This window comes from Arachis hypogaea, chromosome 3 (genome assembly GCF_003086295.3).
Source record: "Arachis hypogaea cultivar Tifrunner chromosome 3, arahy.Tifrunner.gnm2.J5K5, whole genome shotgun sequence".
NCBI lineage: Eukaryota > Viridiplantae > Streptophyta > Magnoliopsida > Fabales > Fabaceae > Arachis > Arachis hypogaea.
In genome coordinates, this window is record NC_092038.1 from 121,946,483 (window position 1) to 121,968,650 (window position 22,168).

The following is a 22,168-nucleotide window of genomic DNA, read 5'->3' on the forward strand; positions in this document are numbered from 1 at the left end:
TTAGTTTATGTAGATGATATAATTGTTATCGGTAATAATGTTACAGAATTAGATAAATTAATTTATTAATTGAACAATATTTTTTCATTAAAGGATATGGGGAAGCTTGGTTATTTTTAGGCTTGGAAGCTTCATATTTGTTTATAGGTAGTGTCCACATTTCACAAACCAAATATGCATCTGAATTACTCAAGAGAGCTGAAATGGAGACTGCGAATTTGATGCCGACCCCTGAAATGGAGACTGCGAATTTGATGCCGACCCCAATGATGTCCACCACAAAGCTTTTAGCACATTACTCGGAACCTTTCTATGATCCCAAACTGTACAGATCAATAGTTGGTGTACTTCAATATCTAATAATGACAAAACTAGATATTGTCTTTGCTTTCAATAGAGTATCTCAGTTTATGCATCAACCAACTTTACTGCATTGGAAGAGCGTAATAAAAGAATTCTAAGATATGTGAAAGGTACAGTGGATCATGGCTTATTATTTTCTAAATCTACTAATTTTAGGTTGTTGGCATTTTCAGATGCTGATTGGGGTGGATATCTAGATGATAAAAAATCAATCACTGGGTTTTGTGTTTATCTTTGGTGCAATCTGATCTCATGAAATAGTAACAAGCAAAAAAAGGTGAGAAGGAGCAGTATTGAAGCAGAATATAGGGCGATGTGTGCTGCACAAATTGAGCTCATGTCCATCCAGCAGTTTCTGGGAGAGCTTCGAATCCCACAAACTATGTCACCAACCATCTTTTGTGATAATTAGAGTGCCTGTCTATTGGCTGCAAATTTCGTTTTGCATAGTAGATATAAACACCTTGAGCTGGATTTACATTTTTTAAGGGATTTAGTAAATAAAAAATCTCTCTATGTTGTTAATATACGCGCTCAAGATCAGGTGGCCGATTCTTTAACTAAACCATTGTCTTTGAGTTCGTTTCAGAAATGCAGGTTCAAACTGAGGTTTCGAGACAAATCATGCCTTTTTTATTTTACATCTTCAATAGAATTCATTGTTTTTATATTTCTCAAGAAATCTTTTTTATTTAAAAATCCTCTACTGTTTAATTTCTTTCTGCTTGGTTTCACTGTAAAACTGTTCTCTAGAGTTTTCAATTCCTCTTTTAGAAAGGATATAGAGATACTACAAGACATAATTTATTTTTTATTTTTTTTATTATTCTTGTTAAATTTTTATAATTATATTTATTATTAGAGTATATACCCATTTTAGTTCTCAAAGAATTTCAGGCCAAACACTTTAGTCTCCAACTAAAATTAATTACTCGATTGGTCCCTAACAATTAACTCCGTCAGTCACTTAGGTCCTTTACTCCGTCAACTCTAACGGAGGACAAAATAGTCCCTGACAACTCTAACATGGGACAAAATAGTCCCTCATCTACTCTGTTCGAAAATGACACTGTTCTCTCCCAATTTCCATCATATCTCGCATAACACTAATAGTCTAACAATGTAACTTCAAACTACACAATGCACACTTTACAACTTCAATGTTCACAAGAAAAAAATTCTCAACTTGTTCTCAACCAATTCATACTCAAGAAATTAATGACTATGTCTCTCAACTACTTGTCGTCTTTGATTGATCCCATTAATTTAGACAGCAAGTCTATTTTGTGAAGACCCGTCGTCGTCGTTGCCATCTCCCTCCTCCTCTGTCCTATCATCTCCATGACCACATTGTCCACCACTCTGATTGCTTCCTTTAGCTTCTTCTCCGAACCAATGTTCAGTAATTGCTTCAGTTTTTATATGAGCGACAACGACGACATTGCTCGTTGTACTGATAGCTTAGATACAAGGTCGAAGCTGTCTGCCAACTTGGACTCCAGGAAAGAATGAATGAAGCACTCAATGTCTATTTCAAATGAGAATTTGCATATGATGTCGAAGGATAATCTTCTCATGATGTCCTAATGTCTAACAATCTATATTGCTTGCCGGAGAGTGGAGAAAGGCGTGCCCTTGGAGTAGTTATGGAACTTGGTCTTGAGGATGTCGTGGACATTGTCGGGGTTGGAGGCGATGTTATCGAGGACGTGAAAGTGGATGCTTTTGGTGGGTGAAGTGCAGAGGAGCTGGATGTACCAGTCATAGAGATTTAGGAAGTGTATGGTCCAGGATATGTTGAGATAGGTGCAACACGTGTGGCAATTACACCATGGCTTAATCTTGGAGCTAAATAGTAGGAAGGAAAAGATGGAAAAGAAGACCGTGAAGGTGAAGAAGGAGAGTATGAAAGTTAGGGTTATGCGAGATATGATAAAAATTGGGGAAGAACAGCGTCGTTTTTGAATAAAGGGGTAAGGGATCATTTTGTCCCTTGTTAGAGTTGTCAGGGATCATTTTGTCTCCTATTAGAGTTGTCAGGAACCATTTTATCTTTCGTTAGAGTTGACGGAACCAAGGATCTAAGTGACTGATGGAATTAATTGCTAGGGACCAATCAAGTAATTAATTTTAGTTGGGAATTAAAGTGTCTGGTCCGAAATTTTTTAACCAAAATAGGTATATTATTATTATTATTATTATTATTATTATTATTATTATTATTATTATTATTATTATTATTAAAATAAAGATAAATTAGACTTTCATAATTTATTCTAATTTACCACCAAACAAAGTATAAGAATATTAATTTTTGTGTCTTTATTTTTAAAATCTAAAATCATGACCTAAACCCTTTTATGTTTTGTCTTGATTGTAGACTTTATTTAACAAACTATAGATTTGTAGAGTTGTTTTTTGTAACAATAATAAAAGTTATCATCCAATCCACAATTAATCAAACGAATGAATCGTCTCAGACGGCAGAAAAGAGCAACCAAAAATGAAGTACAAAGAGTCCACCATACATGTAAATTTCCGTAGTATTAAATAATTAATAATATGAAAAATAAAATGTAACTCTATTAATGACTCAGATGGATGAGGGAGTGAGATTGGAAGGAGCCGGGCTAACGATGAAGGAGATGGGCCGTTTTCGACAGGAGAAGGAGGAGATACCAACGGAGAAGTTGTGAAAGGAAAATCTGACTGAGGATGCAAACTCTTCTTCGAGGAAGTTACTACCGGCATCTTAGTCGGACAATGGAGACTGAGCCACAGCTGAGCTCACCAACAATGTAGCTACTAGCGTCAATGCAGCCATGGAGATTCTAGAGAGAGAAAGTGACTTCAATTGAATAGAGAATTTTAGTTCGTAGTAGTGAGAATGTGGCAGTGATTAGTAAAGTTGTTTATCATTGTATCATTATATTACAAGTACCCTCTGAGTCCAATACTAAATTCAGTAAGATTAAAGTACCATATAGCACAATACATAATATATATATAGGTAAATTCTATTCAATCCCCTTTAAAACAACATGTAAGTTATCTTTTATGATGTGTTATATTCTAATTGGTCAGTATCTTAACTATAGTTAGATTATTTTGTAATTTATGGTTTGAGATGGGTAATAATATAATTTCTTAAAATATTAAAACGCCACTCCCATTAATTGAAGCATATCTTCACTCCTCCATACTTTTTTCATCATGTAACTTCGGTCCTTTCAAGCATCGTCATCGCCGCGGTGGTGATAAGAAGCAGCGCCGTCGTTGCGATCTACTGCCTTCTCACGCAATCTATTTCTTCAATGGATCATTCCTTAACGATGTTGTTGAATTTCCATTATCTGTTCTTCCCCGTCATCGCTATCTCCAGTCGTCTTCACTCTATCCTTTTTTCTACCGTGGATCACTTCTTACCAACATAATTAATGGTTAGTTTAGTTATTAAATTTTTTCATTAAAAATATATTTTTATTTAATTACATAATATATATTGATAGGTAAAATATAATATAATAAAATAAATCTATTTAGAATACTTAAAAGTATAATTAAAATCGTGAACATATAAATATAATAATAAATTTGTATTCTAAACAAGTAAACATATTTGTTTATCATACATAAATTATTTAAAAATAAATATATTATTAAAATTAATAATACAAATTTAAAATGATAAAATCCAATTTTTTACCGTATTCTTTTTATAGTATTTTTATTCTTTTAATTTTCAATTTATTAGTATTTTATTATTTAATTAATAATTAAAAAAATATTTTTATGAGAAATTTTTTTTGTATTATCTTAAAGAAGAGACCAATACAACAGTTTAAAAAAACCTAAAAATGATATTTTAAATAAAAAGTATTTAATATTAAAATTTTTAAATACAAAAATAAATTATATAAATATTTAAGAGATAGAGAAAAAATACATGCCTAATAATGAATTATTTTTGTCTGTTTTATTTATTTTAGACATACTCACGAGAAATAAAGAATTATTTTTATTTGTTTTATTTATTTTAGACATGTATTTCATATTTATATCTTAAATATCTATATAATTTACTTTTGTATTTAAAATTTTTAATATTAATTATTTTTTATTTAAAATGTCATTTTTACATTATTTTTTAAACTATTATATTGGTCTCTTTTTTAAGATAATACAAAAAATGATTTTTCAGAAAAATAATTTGTTTAATCATTAATTAAATAATAAAGTACTAATAAATTAAAAATTAAAAGAATAAAATACTATAAAAAAATATTTGTGAGAAAGTCGAATTTTATCATTTTAAACTTGTGTTATTAATTTTAACAGTTTATTTATTTTTTTAAATAATTCATGTATGATAAAAGAAATGTTTACTTGTTTAGAGTACAAATTTTATTATTATATTTGTATATTCCTGATTTTAATTATATTTTTAAATACTCTAAATAGATTTATTTTATTATATTATATTTTACATATGAATATATGTTCCATCATGTAATTAAATAAAGATATATTTTTTATTGACAAAATTTAATAACCAAACTCATCATTCTACGACAAAAAGAGGGATTGAGTGAGAGGACTAGGAGATGACGTTCGCCTGGCCATGTTGGGAAGGACGGCAAAGTTACGGAAGAAGGAAATTCAACGACGTCGTTAAAGATGATGCACTGAATAAAGAGAAGAAATTGCGTAATAGAGCACTGAAGAAAGAGAAGAAATTGCGTAATAGAGCAGTAGACGACGACTGTCGCTTCTTGTCACAAACGTCGACGACATGCTTGGAAGGATTTGAAGCTACGTGATGAAGAAAGAATGGAGGAGTTGGAAGGGTGCTTCAACGGGAATGGAGTTTTTGATAATTATACCATTACCCATCTCAAATAGTAATTATAAAATATCTAACCATGATTAAGATAATGACCAATTAGAATGTAACACATCATGAAGGGTAACTTACATGTTATTTTAGAGGAAGTTTGATAGAATTCACCATATATATATATATATATATATATATATATATATATATATATATATATATCAGCAAAAGGAGGTCATGTTAAAGGGCTAAACTTGAAAGAAGGTGCTCGTTAAAAGGAAACTTCTGAAGTGGAATATACTGTGAGGCTAAGCCAAGCATCCCAAAAAAACATATTTATCACTATGATTCCTAATTCCTATCAAAGGATTTTACAATTATAATTTAAGAAAGTCTAAAAAGGCTAAAGAAAAACCTAACAACCTACTTGAGCTAGCAAAAAATATAGAGGCTACACAAGAACCAAAACAAAACTACAGGGGTCATGGCTACGACACTTCATTACTAACCAAATATAAGATCTCACACAACTTAGCAGAGAGAGCAACCATCTTCTACAGTTCTACCGGATCACGTAAATACTATGAAACACAAACTTGATCAAGCAGCTCCTCCGCGGCCAGCTCCATCTGTTCTATAATTTATTGCGACCATATCCCCGGCCTCTTCCCCTTCCCCGTCCACGTCCTGGAAAAACAATTTTTTAAAGAAAATCACATATGAGATAATAATTGTACAAACACCATATAAGAATTTGATTTTCAAGAGAGATAAATTGAAATTGTATCTTGACAATGGAATTGCAATTCAAATAATATACCAAGGGCTGCTGATTGTGCATCATACTCATTGTAATCGTAGTACCCTACTGACTTCCCACCAAAGCCTCCACGGCCTCGTCCTCTGCCACCATCCCAACCATTACTGTATTTCATACCTCCATCGTAATTTCCTAAGTGAAACAGATTGCGTCCAAGTAAGTATTTTTCATATTCCCCAAGAAACCAAAACAAAAAGTATATGGAATCTTCTGATCAAAAAATAAAAATAATAAGTGGTCAGCAATACCTCTACCCCTTCCTCTTCCCCTTCCCCTTCCCCTTCCACCACGTCCTCTTCCTCGCACCCTTGGTGAGCCTTCTGTATCAATCGAATCGAGTCAGAATAACAACCATATTAATCTGTCAAAATAATTGCCAGAAGAATTATAGTTTACCTCCTTTCTCGTCATATTCATTTAACGGTTTTACTTGATCAGCTGGAAGAGGAGGCTGGTATCTACATAAGAAAAAAGACTTCAAACTTTAGCATGCAGTGGAAAAAATAATAAAGCATGTAAACAGTATAACAACTCACACAAAGAATATTGCCTAAATTTTTATATCAGGTATAACACATTATGAATACAAAAGTAAATGAAATACAGAAAGTTCGTCTACTTTTCTCAACTATTTCAAACATAGATGAAGATTATTGCATATTGTGATATAACAAATTTGAACCTTTTATCGCTTACCGACATATCTATCCTATATTCCTTCTTACTGGGAAGGTCATTTAAAATTGGAGAGTGAATTAATAATTAGAAGAAACAGCGTGAAAACCATTAGAACATGATGAGTAAATTATATATACCTCTACCAATGTTTGACGAAATTACAAAGGCATGCCTTGCACTTGAAAATAATATAAACAAACCTTTAGAAAAGTAGGTTTATTATGTCCAAAAAAAGACAAAAAGCAACACTAATTTTAGGAATAGAAAAAGCAATTATGGGACATTAAAAACCTCTGTGTGATGGCACTCAACATTAGGCAAGTTCGTACCCCATGGAGGATGTATCCAATTCTTTCTTTGACAAAGTAATGGTGATCATTGAAACGTGGCGAGTAGTCTCCAAACTGAGCAGGAAAACCAAAAATCAATGCCATGCAAGCATGCACACACAGAGGAATATAATAGTATGTATATCAATTATGCCGGTGTATATTAAAATTAACTATTACAATAGAATACATATTAAAATATAAAATATATATTAAAAATAAATTAAATTATATATATTTATACACAAATATATAATAATTAATTGCATGACTGAATTTTAGTTTGCATGTATTATTTTTGTATATGAATATATAAAATGAGGAGGTGCATACGGAAGAAGGCCTTCTTCTAGAGGCTCCCACGTATCAGTTATATCAGTCGACCCAATTTGAGTGTTTTGATGCAAACCGATAATCCTTCTCTGCAATCAAAGGAATAGAATAGTAACAGAGAGAGAGAGAGAGAGAAGCCACAATAAATACAGAAGTGAAGAGACAAACACACCTTAATGAGTTCAGCAATCATTACAGTCTTATTAATAGCTTTGCCCATTGCTTTAAGAGAAATTTCTTCAGACCCTTTCTCCTGCATGCTAAAAAAAATGAAATGCAGAAAACACAAAAGAGAAGATATTTGAGATGAAATTGAGATGCATGAATGATAATAGAATACCTGGAGGAGAGTGGTGGCATAGGTGATATAATTGCGCATCCTACCTTGAGTTGTAATGCGTATGTCGTTGTCGTTTATAGGACTCTCCGTCTTGGGCTTCTCCACCCTCTGATACCTATCCATCTGTTATCAAACTTGGAAACGAGCCACAATAGATAGAGGACTCGGAGGAGGAAGAAGTTGTTGGGATTTAAAACAGGCCAGGGAAAGAGAAGGCTGCAGTGTGGGGTATATAGAAAAGCGAAATGGGAAATGATAAATCAAAAAATGAGAATTGAGAGAAGAACAAGTCTAATCTAAACAAGGAGTATGAGTCGAGCTGGCAATGAGATGACGGTCTTGTTGCCGTTGGGACCGTCACCGTCAAACACTCCAAAACCCTCCCACTCGCAACTCGCAACTCATAACATCCTTCTTCTCCCCACAATGCCCCTTTATCAAAACAAATTTTTTGAATCCAACGACAATAAGGCTGCGTTTATTTACAAAGACAGGACATTGAGATAGGCACACTGAGATACAAAATTGTGTTTGACAGAAATAATGTGTCCAGAGACATTAAATTAGTGTATTTTGTGTCCATTCTGACAGAAAGGACACGGAGACACTAATAAAGGACACAACTTATTTTTTATTTTTTCTTTCATTATTTTTGTTAATTTTTTATAATTATATTTTTTATTGTTATGTTTTTCATCACAAATTTTTTGAATGAAAAAAAATGAGAATAAATTAAATTTTCATAATTTGTTCTAATTTATTATCAAATAGAATACAAGAACACAATATTTTGTGTCAATCAGTGTCTTATTCTATCTTATTTTCACTGTTTTGTCCAGTCCTGTTCTTAGAAACAAACGCAGCCTTAAATCCTCCTCAACTTAGAACTAGTAGTTCAACAGAAACAATTATTCTGTACGATATAAATACTAAACATATATGTCTTTTCTTTAATGAATAAGGCGTAATGAATTAGAGTTGTCCATATATTTTGTTATTTATTGTAGTTAGTTCTGATTGTTATAATTTTATGAAATTTTTAATTACATCACTATATATTTTTTTTTAATTGAGTCATTGCACTCTTTTTTTTAATTGGGTCCCTATAAAATTAAACTAATTACTGTCAAGAGGGACTTGATTGAAAAAAATTTGGTGCAGGGACCAAATTAAAAAGAAAAAAAGTATAGGGACCTAATTAAAAATTTCGCAAAACTATAGAGACCAACAGAATAATTAAATCTAGAAATAATATAGTTTTGGATCGTAAAATATTCATTATCTTTTGAATTTTCATAAAACTTTCATGAATTATTTTTTATTTATCATAAATCTTACTAAAACAAGTGAAATTTTGTTTCAAAAATTGTTATCTACATACATAAATAATTACGTCATAGTAGTTAACGATATATATAAATACTATACCGTTAAGTTTTGCATCATAAATTAATAGAAAGACATAACGTGGTCACCATTTATTATCGTAGAAAATTAAATTAATATTTTTTTAAAAAAAATAATTAGTCCAAAATCAAAATTTTTAAAATCTAATTGTCACTTTTTTTTAAACAAAAAATAAAAACATGTATTCAAGTCCTTTTGGAAAATAAATATAATAAGTACTAAATATGCAAATTTGGGAGAATTTAAGTTTTTGTCACACATTACAAATCTTAGACATAGACCGAAAATAAGATAAATAATATTTTTTAAAAAGAAATTATCTTATTTATTGTGCAAATAAAATATAAAAGAAAAAAAAATTAAGCTCTATATAAATAGCTCCATTTAACATAAATCATCACATTTCTCTCATTCTTCTTCTTTTCTTTGTCTTATAAATAATTAGTAGCAAATCTAAATTTGTTAGTATGTATATAAAAATAGATATGAGAAAGAGTGAGAACAAGATTCATTTGAATTTCCAGCTCCTACATTAATGATTAATGCACACTCGTCGTATGATGAATACAGAGGCACTGGGTTGGATATAGGTTAGAAATGTCAAGTATATATTTTTAACAGCTTTGGAAAACTCATGATTCTGATATAAAATTTTCTGATTTAAAAGTGATGAGCATCTCCTGTTGATGTTCGACGTTTGGGGAAAAATTATAACTCAATAAGTAATGGAACTCTACGGTAAGCTCAATGATATAGGGGGAGTGTTCCTTCTAACTATGTGCTGCAGGAGGATCCACCATTAGTAACACCGTATCTCTAGTATGCAAATTATGTTAGGCCATATGGAAGAGCACTCAGTCGAACGAGGAGTATATCGCTAATAACAATTCTTACCTACAGCTTTAAATGTTCATAATATTTTTTTTTGAGTGACTAAATGTTTATCATATAAATAGTTTAAGTATTATTTAATAGTTATTAGTTTATATTTTTAAATATTAGAATGTTTAATTTAATTTATTGTATTTTATTTTTTATTTATTTAGTTATTAAATTAAAATTTATATTTGTGAGTTTAAGATTTTTTTATTTTAATATGGTAAAAGGTTATAAATATCTTTTAAATTATTGTAGCTGCCATGAAAAAAATTAAAAAAGTGCCAAAATACTTTTTGATTTTGTGATGATACTATAACGTGGACAAATAAAATTGATTGAATTTTTTCCTTGTATAAAAAAATTGGGTAGAAGATTGAGTGATTTTCTTCTATTCAATTTTCAAATTATAGATTGTAGAGGACTTAGGTTGAGTGAGTCCCTTTCTTATTGTATAAAGAAATCGGATAAAAAAAATAGAGTTGTTTTACTTAATTTTTGGTAACCTTGACAGAATATCGAATTAAGTTTGTAGCAAGATCTCAATTCCGAGAGCAGATACGACTTCTTTAAAAAAAGAGTAGGCTCGACTCGAAAATTACTTAATGTTAGTGTCGAAAGTGAATTGTGCAATACAATGCAGGCAATGAAGTGAAATTGAAATAAGAAAAAAAATAAAAAATAAAGTCGAAACGGTTGAAAATGCAAAGAAATTGAATAACAAATGAAAATGAGTAAATTGAAATAAAAAATTTAAATAAATAAACAAAACAGCAAAGCAACGATAAAGAAAAACAAATAACTGAATCAAAACAACAGAAAAGAAACAAGCAGAATTAAATTGAGATTAGGAGAAATTAAATAACTGAATAAAAAAATACTAAATGACAAAAAAGAAAACGAAACAATAAAATGATCAAAGAAAGAAAATTTATTCTAGACACTCACTCATTTGGACTTGCACTCTATGATTTTCCGTTGCACTCCTCTTTCTTTCCATATCCCCCCAAACATCTTTCTTTAATTTTTTTTGCAAAATTGTTAGGACTACCTATTTTGCTAGTTGAATCTTTAAAACTACACCTCCTAAAGAGTCTAACTCTTTCTTCTCGATGGATGTCAAGACTGTCTTTGACCTACAGACCTGTAGGGAAGTTATTAGGAATTGTTTCTACTTTTAAATTAGCCACTTTCAACTTGTCTTATACTGCACCTTTCTTAGGAATTAGTTTATACTTTTGGTACTCAACTACTAATAACTTCTATTTTTTCACAAAATGATGGGCCCGACATTGATAGAAGTTTTTACTTCGACTGGCATTGCTCCTGATGGGGAGGATGCGTGCTAGGCTACTAAATACCCAAATAATATTTTTGACATCAATTTTGACTCGACTTTTGTGTCAGATTTTATTTAAAATATATAACATGGGTTTTGAGGGTGACCCTGTTACTGATAGCAAGCACGTAGCTTTTCTACTCTTATGGCTGAATGTCTTTATCTTTTGTCTTAAATCGATTCAGATCCAAAAAAGTAATTATTTGCCATTAGCTATTATGCTCCACTGCAAAAAGTATGTCAACCTCCTGATGCGTGAGCATTTTTCTTATTTTTTCCTAGTGAATTTGCATTTAAATTGTTGAATTTAATCAAGAATTAATTATCTTTTAGCCACTATGGATGCTACTTTGACTCTCGTACAATTTTGTTTATTTTAGATAGCATTTGGTTCGATTTGATGGAGAAGAAGCTTACACAAATGGAAGGAGCACAAGAATTAAAGGAGATGATCAGCGAGGAGCGATGCGTGCACGTACCTCACGCGTGCGCGTGATTTGGAGAATTGTGCAGTGACGCGTGCGCGTACTTAACGCGTACGCGTGAATGCGCCACGTGCATAAAATACAGAAAACGTTAGGGGCGATTTCTGGGCTCCATTTTGGCACTCAAGTAAGGCGCAGCTCTCTGCCAAGTTAGACGCGAATCCAGTGAACTAAGTGGTTCCTACGTTACAAGGCTCAGATTATTTAATTGATTCTGATTTAAATTTAAATTTTAAAATAGGAAAAGATATTATTTTAAATTTTAGAAATTAGATTTTAAATTAATTAGGATTAGATATAAAAGATTCGGAGATTCTATTCCAATTGACATTCCGTACTTTTACAGTTTACCTGAATCCTTATTTTTCCTCTTTGAACTATGAGCAACTAAACCTCCACTGTTAAGGTTAGGAGCTCTGTCTATTGTATGGATTGATACTATTATTCTATTTTAATTCATGTGTTGATTTATATTTCAAGAATTGTTTTCGTTCTTTATCTTATGAATTTGGGTGGAACGGAAGTATGACCCTTGTTCTAATTGAGTTCTTGTATAACTTGGAAAAGCTCTTTACTTGAACAACAGCTTGAAAACATATTCTCCTATATTTCTAATTATCTGGACTTAACAGAATACGTGACATATAATCCTCTTATATTTGGGTAATTAGAATTTTTGGGGCATACAAACTGAAATTTGAACTTCACCCTCTAATTGGAATTAATTGACCAAGGAATTGGCGGTTGATGAATTTTAGAGGAGACTAGAAAGGTCTAAGAAATTAGGATTTAATCACATATAGTTTTCCAGGAATTAAATCTTGCATGATTAAAATAAATTAATAAGAAAAGTCAATCCGGAAAATAGATAACTCTGAAACCTTAACTGCCTTCTTCATATTATTTTTCCAACTTAATTATTTCCTGTCTTCTGATATTCTGAAGTTCCTGTTTAATGCTTTTGAACACTCAAACACTATTTTCTGCTTGTCTAACTAAGTAAATCACTTAACCATTGTTGCTTAATCCATCAATCCTCGTGGGATCGACCCTCACTCACCTGAGGTATTACTTGGTACGACCCGGTGCACTTGCCGGTTAGTTTGTGGGTTATAAATTTCGCACCAAATTTTTAGCGCCATTTCCGGGGATTGATAGTGATTAACAACTATTAGTTGTTTGATTGTTTAGATTAGGCGTTTTAGTTTTAATTTCATTTAAATTTTGTTAAAGTATTTTCAAAAAAAAAAATTTTAATAGCACTAATATTTTTATTAATTTCTGAAATTAAGTTTGGTGTTTCCTAGTTCAGGTTACCTCATTGAGAATTCTCTGCACTCTGACGTAGAGAGTTCCATCTTTTATTGTCTTCTGTTTGTTTATGCGTAGGAACAGAGACAAAGAACATCTCTTAGACTTTATTCCTGAACTTGAAAGAACTTTCAGGCGGCAGTTGCAACAAGCAAGACTCTACAAGGCTACAGAATCCACTATGGACCCTAACATTGATGTTAATTCCAATGTGGCAAATCCGAATGGGAATGAACAACAAAGGAGAGTACTTGGGTCTTACTCTGCGCCTACTGCAGATCTGTATGGAAAAAGCATTGTGGTGCCTCCTATAGCTGCGAACAACTTTGAGTTGAAGCCACAATTGGTCACCCTAGTGCAACAAAACTGCCAGTATCATGGTCTTCTCCACGAAGACCCAAATCAATTTATTTCTAGTTTTCTGCAGATTTGTGATACTGTGAAGACAAATGGAGTGAACCCAGAGGTGCATAAACTCATGCTCTTCCCGTTTGCTCTGAGCGATGGAGTAAAGCTATGCTGGATTCTCAACCCAAGGAAAGTTTAGATACTTGGGACAAGGTTGTTACTGAGTTTCTTACTAATTTTTTCCCACCAAAGAAGCTGACTAAGCTTAGGGTGGAGGTTCAGACCTTCAGGCAGAAGGATGGTGAAACTCTTTATGAAGCTTGGGAGAGATACAAGCTACTGACTAGGCAATGCCCTCTGGACATGTTCTCCAAGTAGACCCAACTAGATATCTTTTATGAAAGTTTGGGTGAAATGTCTAAGATGTGCTTAGATAATTCTGCTGGTGGTTCACTGCACAAGAAGAAGACACCGGATGAGACTATTGAGCTTATTGAAGTGGTTGCTAGCAACCAATATTTATACTCATCTAACAGGAATCCTGTGAACTCTGAGGCTCCTCAGAAGAAGGGTGTTATGGAAGTAGAAGCTCTAAATGCTATTCTTGCTCAGAACAAGCTCAGGTCTCAACAAATAAGTCTACTTACTCAACACATGGGTGACATGCAAGTCTCAGCTATCAACACCCAAAATTTACCTCAAGAGATCTCCTATGACATGACAAGTAATTTTGTGCAAAATGATAATTATGATTATGCTCAATCCTCGTCTGAACATGTCAATTATATGGGGAGTAGTCTTAGAAATCCCAATAATGACCCATATTTTAAGACATACAATCAGGGGTAGAGGAATCACCCAAATTTTGGGTGGAGAGACCAACCTCAGAATTTCAACAATAATTCTCTGGGCAGCTTCCAACAGAACAATTATAATAACCACCAATTTCAGTCTCAGCAGTAACAACCACCTCAGCAGGCAAACTCTAAGTCCCAAGAAGATTCTAATTGGGAGATGATGAGGAGTTTTATGCAGGAAACCAAAGCCTCCATTAGAAACTTGAAAGTGCAAATGGGCCAACTAAGCAAGCAAATACCTGAGAGGTCTGCAAGTATATTCTCAGGTGATACAGTGGTGAACCCAAGAGAATATTGCAAGGTTATTCAATTGAGAAGTGGTAAAGTAGCTGGCTCTGAGACCAAGGTCAATGAGGAGTTAATTGAAAAAGAAGCTCCAGAGGAGAAGAAGGAAGATGTGGAGCACGCCCCTCCTAAGCGTGCAGACAACCCATTCCCTGATTCTCTTGACACTTATTCTACCTTGCCAAAGTCTCCTGAATACAAGCCAAAAATGCCATACCCTCAGAGGCTTCAGAAGGCATCCAAAGAAAAGCAGTTCTCTAAATTTTTAGATGTCTTCAAGAAGCTACAGATCAACATTCCTTTTGCAGAGGCTCTTGAGCAAATGCCTCTCTATGCTAAATTTATGAAAGAATTGTTGACCTACAAGAGGAATTGGAAGGAACAAGAAACAGTGGTGTTAACCAAGGAATGCAGTGCATTATTCAACACAACCTTTCTGAGAAGATGCCAGATCCAAGGAGCTTTGTAATTCCTTGCACTATTGGAGATGTTACCATTCAGAGAGCTTTATGTGATCTTGAAGCTAGCATCAATCTGATGCCACTTTTAGTGATGAAAAAGCTTCAAATTGAGGAGGTAAAACCCATTCGTATTTCTCTTCAACTTGCTTATCTTTCTATTAAATTACCTGTGGGTGTTGTTGAGGATTTACTTGTTAAAGTATGACCATTTATTTTTTCTGTTGATTTTGTTATATTAGACATGGAAGAGGAGGTAAAATCCTCTATTATACTTGGTAGACCCTTTTTAGGTATAGGTAGAGCTCTGATTGATGTGCAAAATGGTGAATTGACCCTGAGGGTCAATGAAGAATAGGTGGTTCTCAATGTTTTGAAGCTCTCAAGCACCCTAATGATTTTGAAGGGTGTATGAAAATAGATGTTATTGAACCACTTGTTCAAGAGGTACTGAAAGCTGAGGTACTTGATGACATTCTGGATCTTATTTCTGAGTATAAATTAGTGGAAGTTGATGATTCATCACCCCACAAGGCCATGGTTCACACGCCTAAAGCAGAGGAGGAAGCCCCCAAGCTTGAGCTCAAACCTTTACCTCCTTCTCTAAAATATGAGTTCTTGGGTGAAAATGATTCATATCGGTGATTATTATCTCTTCCCTGAAGTCTGAAGAGGAAGAGGCACTTATTTCAGTGCTTAGGAGCCATAAAACAGCTCTTGGGTGGACCATTAGTGACTTAAAGGGGATCAGTCCAACCAAGTGTATGCACAAGATCCTCCTTGAAGATGATGCTAAACCAGTTGTGCAACCACAAAGGAGACTCAATCTAACAATGAAAGATGTGGTCCAAAAAGAAGTAACGAAATTATGGGAAGTAGGTATTATTTACCCTATTTCTGACAGTCTTTGGGTAAGTCCTGTGCAGGTAGTTCCCAAGAAAGGAGGGATGACAGTGATCAAGAATGGAAAGAATGAGCTTATTCCTACAAGGATAGTCACAGGATGGAGAATGTGTATAGACTATAGGAGGCTCAACATTGCTACAAGGAAGGATCACTTCCCCCTGCCTTTCATTGATCAGATGCTTGAGAGGTTAGCTGGTCATGCTTTTTATTGTTTTCTGGATGGATATTCTGGATATAATCAAATTGCAGTGGACCCTCAAGATCAAGAGAAGACAGCATTCACATGCCCCTTTGGAGTGTTTGCCTACAGGAGAATGCCATTTGGACTCTGTAATGCTCCAGCAACTTTTCAGAGGTGTATGCTTTCAATTTTTTCTGATATGGTTGAAAAATTCATTGAGGTATTTATGGATGACTTTTCTGTTTTTGGTAGTTCTTTTGAATCCTACTTTAAGCATTTATCTCTTGTCTTGAAATGGTGTCAAGAATCAAACCTTGTTTTAAATTAGGAAAAATGTCATTTTATGGTTACAGAAGGTATTGTTCTTGGGCATCGGATTTCAAGTAAAGGGATTGAGATTGACAGAGCAAATATGGAGGTAATTGAAAAATTACCACCACTAGCTAATGTTAAGGCAGTCAGGAGTTTCTTGGGTCATGCAGGATTTTATAGGAGATTTATAAAGGACTTTTCTAAAATTGCTAAACCATTGAGTAACCTGTTAGTTATTGATGTTCCTTTTGTGTTTGATGCTGAATGTCTGCATGCTTTTGAAACTCTGAAAGCAAACCTTACTTCTGCTCCTATTATAGCTCCCCCTAACTGGGATTTACCATTTGAATTGATGTGTGATGCCAGTGATTTTGCTATAGGAGTTGTTTTAGAACAGAGGCATGGTAAGCTTATACATGTTATTTACTATGCCAGTCGTGTGTTAAATGATGCCCAAAAGAATTACACAACTACAGAAAAAGAATTATTAGCTATTGTGTATGCTATTGATAAGTTTAGGTCCTATTTAATTGGTTCTAAGATTATTATTTATACTGATCATGCTGCTTTGAAGTACCTTCTAACCAAACAGGATTCTAAACCAAGATTAATCAGATGGGTGTTACCCCTTCAGGAGTTTGATATTGAGATAAATGACAGGAAAGGGTCAGAAAATCAAGTAGCTGACCATCTCTCCAAAATTGAGCCTGAAGCAGGAGTACAACCACCTACAGCTGTGACTGAGACATTTTTGGATGAGCAATTGTTCCTCATTCAGTAGGTTCCATGGTTTGCAGACATTACAAATTACAAAGTCATGAGTTTTATCCAAAAGGAGTACAGCAGGAAATAAGTAAAGAAGCTATTGACTGATGTGAAGTACTACATTTGGGAGGAACCATACCTTTTTAAAAGGTGTTCAGATGGTATCATCCGAAAATGTGTCCCAGATGAAGAAACACAGCAGATTCTTTGGCACTGTCATGGTTCTGATTATGGAGGCCACTTTGGTGGTGAAAGGACAACAACAAAGGTCCTTCAAAGCGGGTTTTAGTGGCCAACTCTCTTCAGGGACGCAAGAGCATTCATGAAGCACTGTGACAGATGTGAAAAAGCCACGAATCTCCCTGCCAACCATGAAATGCCACAGCAGGGGATTCTTGAGGTTGAGTTGTTTGATGTGTGGGGAATTGATTTCATGGGACCTTTCCCACCCTCACATTCAAACAACTATATTTTAGTGGCGGTTGACTATGTGTCTAAGTGGGTGGAAGCTGTGACTCTACCCACCAATGATGCCAAGGTGGTAATGAGCTTTCTTCAGAGATATATCTTCATCCGGTTTGGTGTCCCAAGGACACTCATTAGTGATGGAGGAAGCCACTTCTGTAATAGACAGTTGGACTCACTTCTGCATAGATATGGAGTCCGTCATAAAGTGGCAACCCCCTATCACCCTCAGACAAGCGGACAGGTTGAAGTTTCCAACAGGGAACTCAAGAGGATTCTAGAGAAGACCGTTAGTGTTTCAAGAAAGGACTGGTCTAGGAAGCTCGATGATGCTCTCTGGGCATACCGAACAGCGTACAAGACTCCCATTGGCATGTCCCCTTACCATTTGGTCTATGGCAAAGCCTGTCACTTGCCAGTTGAGCTGGAGCATAAAGCTTACTGGGCAGTCAGGTATCTAAATCTTGATTCAGAAGCTGCAGGAATTAAGCGAACGCTTCAGTTGAATGAGCTTGATGAATTCAGATACTCAGCCTATGAGAATGCCAAGCTCTATAAGGAGAGAACCAAGTTATTTCATGACAAGAAGATTGCCATCAGAGTCTTTGAGCCAGGACAGAGAATGCTTCTGTATAATTCAAGGCTCAAACTCTTTCCCGTGAAGCTGAAATCCCGATGGTCAGGACTGTTTGTGGTTACCAGAACTTCACCATATGGTCATGTGGAAATACAGGAAGAGAATTCTGACAGAAAATTTACAGCGAATGGCCAGAGGTTGAAGCACTATCTTGGAGGCGAGATTGATCGCCAGAGGTCCGCTCATCTACCGAATTAGCAGAATTGACCGTCAAGCTAGTGACGTTAAAGAAGCGCTTGTCGGGAGGCAACCCGATGATTTCGTATCCTTAGTTATTTTCGTAGTAGTAGTTTTCTTATTTATTTGATTTTTATTGAGTTTTATCTGATCATGCAGCTATTTTAGAACATGAACTGAACACTTCAAAAAAAAGTAGAAGAAGAAGAAAATTCACCCGAGAGATAGGTTGGAGTGGTGCTGGAAACGTGCCCTGCGCACAAGCGACTCCACGCGTACGCGTCCATGATGTGTGCGTGTCGCATGCGCAGTTGCCAGACCACGCGTAAGCGTCCCTGACGCGTACGCGTGACCCTGGAAATCAGCGTAAATAGGTGTTTGACCAGCGAGTTGTGATGGCTTGGGGCTGGAATTGTGCTAGAAGCATAATCCTCATCACGCGTACGCGTCCCTGATGCGTGCACGTCACTTTCATTTTGTCCCCATCCACGCGTGCGCGTACCTGATGCGCAAGCGTCATCTGTCTATCTAGCCTTCATGTGCATCAACCCGAGAGTTGAGCGCGCGCGAGGATGTCTTCGCGCAATTCGCACAAACTAAGAGCACGCGGACGCGTCCCAGACGCGTGCTTGAGCTTCATGCAACCCACGCATACGCGTGCTGTACTCGTACGCATCGATCGCGCCGCATCACTTACCCAGCGCGCCACCCTGTTTTCATTCTCTCTCTCTCTCCCAAATCCTAATTCTCTCTCGTTCTTTCCCCATTTTATTCTTCTTTTATCATACTAATTGCTTTTATGTCCCTCTCTATTTTCAGTTCTTCTTTACTTGAGGACAAGCAAACCTTTAACTTTGGTGTTGACGCTTCGCTTATGGCTTTTCTGTTTAGCACCAAAGGGAGATGAATGTTCTTTATGGAGGAATGAGATGGTCACCAGCATAACTGAGGTGATTGAGTTCCTTTCATTCTATTTCTCTTCCATTCTTATTTTGTTATCTTCTATTTTCTGTTGCTTTGATTGCTTGCATGATCTTTAGTACTTTTAGTAAAAAAAATTTGCCTCATGTATTGCTCACTAAACTTGAATTCAAAAGAAAAATAAGTGATGTATTGCATGAGAAATTGAGTTTATATTTAAGAGTAGTCTTATTTACTTAAATGTGGTGGTATTATTTGTGATTTTGAATGCATGACCTGAACAATGCATATTTGAATTTGAATCAAACGATGTTGATGTATAAGGAACAGGAATTTAGAAAATTATTATAACTTCTCTGAAATAAACAAAAATGTAATCCTTGAAGCAAAAGAAACAGCAAAAGAAAAAACTATAAAAGCAAAGTCCAAGGCTCTGAGCATCAATGACTAGGAAGGTCAGACATGATTAAAAGCTCAAAAGTTGTTTCCCTAGTCATATGTTTGTGGTGTTTTTATTTCAAATAATCCTTGAGACAGAACACTTCGAGTCGAGACCAAGTGCGTTTGACAGAGTATGTCAAAGGCTTTGAGCACCACTGTCTGGGAGTAACTGAAAGAAAAATCAGAACTTAAAGAGAGTTCCCCAATCAAGTGCTTGTGGTGTTTCTGTGTCAAGTAACCCTTGAGACAAAATATTTAAAGTCACGGCTAGGCTCAAGGTGCAAAGCACCAAAGAAAAATAAATTAAAGAAAATTATGTTGTGTTCAAGGATTAAAATGGAGTATAAAGATCAGAGAATTCATAATATGATTTGAATTCTAATTCCGAATGACACTGACGTTCCTCTAATTCAAAGGAGAATGAGATGCCAAAACTATTCAGGATTGCAGTTGTAAACTCCACTATAAGAAGAGACAGGAGCTTAATCGAACTCTCATTCTCATGCAAATTCACACCCTAAGCCTATATTAGTTTTGGTTGCTTGAGGACAAGAAACAATTCAAGTTTGGTGTTGTGATGCGTGAGCATCTTTCTTATCTTTTTCTAGTGAATTTGCATTTAAATTGTTGAGTTTAATCAAGAATTAATTATCTTTTAGCCACTATGGATGCTACTTTGAGATTCGTGCAATTTTGTTTATTTTAGGTAGCATTTAGCTGGATTTGATGGAGAAGAAGCTTGCACAAATGAAAGGAGCACAAGAATTAATGGAGATTATCAGCGAGGAGCAACGCGTGTGCGTACCTGACGCGTGCGCGTGATTTGGAGAGTTGTGCAGCGACGCGTGCGCGTACATGACGTGTTCGCGTGACACGCAAAGAAGACGCGTACGCGTGACATGCGCCACGTGCAGAAAATGCAGAAAACGCTGGGGGCTAAATATAACTAGTGTTGTCTACTACCGGGGCTTCAGCGATAAAATTCATGGTCGAACAAAGATCGCTGGATATCCTCCAGGTACCATGTTTCCTTAAGACTTCAAACATTGCATTTTTTACTCATATTATATTTTCTATGCATTTTCAGCTACTTGGCCTACAGAAATTTCTGGTGATGCTCTTGACCCCAAGCCAGTCGAAGAGAATTAGGAGTCAGATGAAGATGCTTCTCCGAAGAAAATGAAATCCAGGAGAGGTAGAGGCCAAGGGAAGTCAAGTGAAGCCATTCTTTTCTAAAAAAAATGTGAGGCTGTTGACATTCTTCTTAGTGCAAATCCTAAAAAAGTACAAAGAACATATCTCACCATTTCTTCTAAGGTATTTTTGTAGTACCTTTAAGCTTATAGTCAAAGTTTGTTTTGAATAAATACTTAGTAGCTCTCCTGCTATCTCTTTTATTCTCAATCTAAATAGTCGAAGCAAAGCTCCAAGTCTCGGGTTGAAGCAGAAAGTCATTCTGAACTAGAGGTTGAAGCATTCGATATCGAGACTAAAGTAACTCAACTTGCTCCTCCCATAGTTCCTCAACCAATGGCTATACCATCCATTCCCGTTCTAAGTCCAGTACAGCCCATTCCGTCGACTGCTGCCTCTCAGGGCTCGACTAATTCTCCATTGGTAAATTTCTTTACCATTTTCATATTTCATTTTAACTGTTCATATTCACACTCATTGCCTATCTCTTGTAGGTGAGCTATATGTCTTTGCCAAGTGATGCAGAAACACATCAAGAGTCAGGTGTTGTTTTAACAATTGCTGCAGCCATTTCTATAGTCACCCCAAACACAAATCAGGTTGCTGTCGAACAGGATTTGGAGCCTCCTTTCAATGTTCCTCCTACACCAGAGGCTAGGGATTTAGACTTTGAAGACTTAAACTTCGACCTTGCCAACATTTTATCTGAAGCTTGACAAGTATATTCCTCAGAGGGGACTAAGGTACTCTCTTCCTCCGATCCATAACTGAATCTTGTGCCCTTAGTTCCAAAATTAATGCCAGGGGCACCGACCCATGAAAAAGTCATTTCTCCCCAACCTCAAATACCACCAGGTCTTGATCCTTTAGGTGTCAAGAAAGTGAACACAATTCTCAATTGCCTTAATTAACCTTTAGAAGATATCAACAATAATGCTAACTCAAAGGTTCAACTACTTGATGCTCTTATATTTTTGGATAAAAAAAATTTTCATTGAGGTTCATACAGCTCTAGGGGTCTTCATCAAAGATATATATAATCATATCTCTAAGTTTGAAGTTGCTGAGAAAAAATTGAAGAAGTCGATTGAGGCGTTGGCCAA

General features: G+C 35.0%; 1 protein-coding gene and 1 non-coding gene across 2 annotated transcripts; both read right to left on the minus strand.

Moving 5' to 3' along the window:
- Window positions 1-5,665: 5,665 nt before the first annotated feature.
- LOC112771217 (uncharacterized) lies at window positions 5,666-7,967 on the minus strand. The gene is made up of 8 exons (XM_072230106.1): window positions 7,701-7,967; window positions 7,533-7,613; window positions 7,361-7,449; window positions 7,028-7,102; window positions 6,417-6,478; window positions 6,269-6,340; window positions 6,021-6,152; window positions 5,666-5,887 (listed from the first exon to the last, which is right to left on the minus strand). The coding sequence occupies exons 1-8, from the start codon at window positions 7,821-7,823 to the stop codon at window positions 5,835-5,837; spliced, it is 687 nt and encodes a 228-aa protein (XP_072086207.1). The 5' UTR covers window positions 7,824-7,967; the 3' UTR covers window positions 5,666-5,834.
- Window positions 7,968-13,727: 5,760 nt separating this feature from the next.
- Window positions 13,728-13,834, minus strand: LOC112793516 (small nucleolar RNA R71). Its single transcript, XR_003198201.1, has one exon. It is a non-coding gene; the product is annotated as a small nucleolar RNA R71 (small nucleolar RNA).
- Window positions 13,835-22,168: the final 8,334 nt, after the last annotated feature.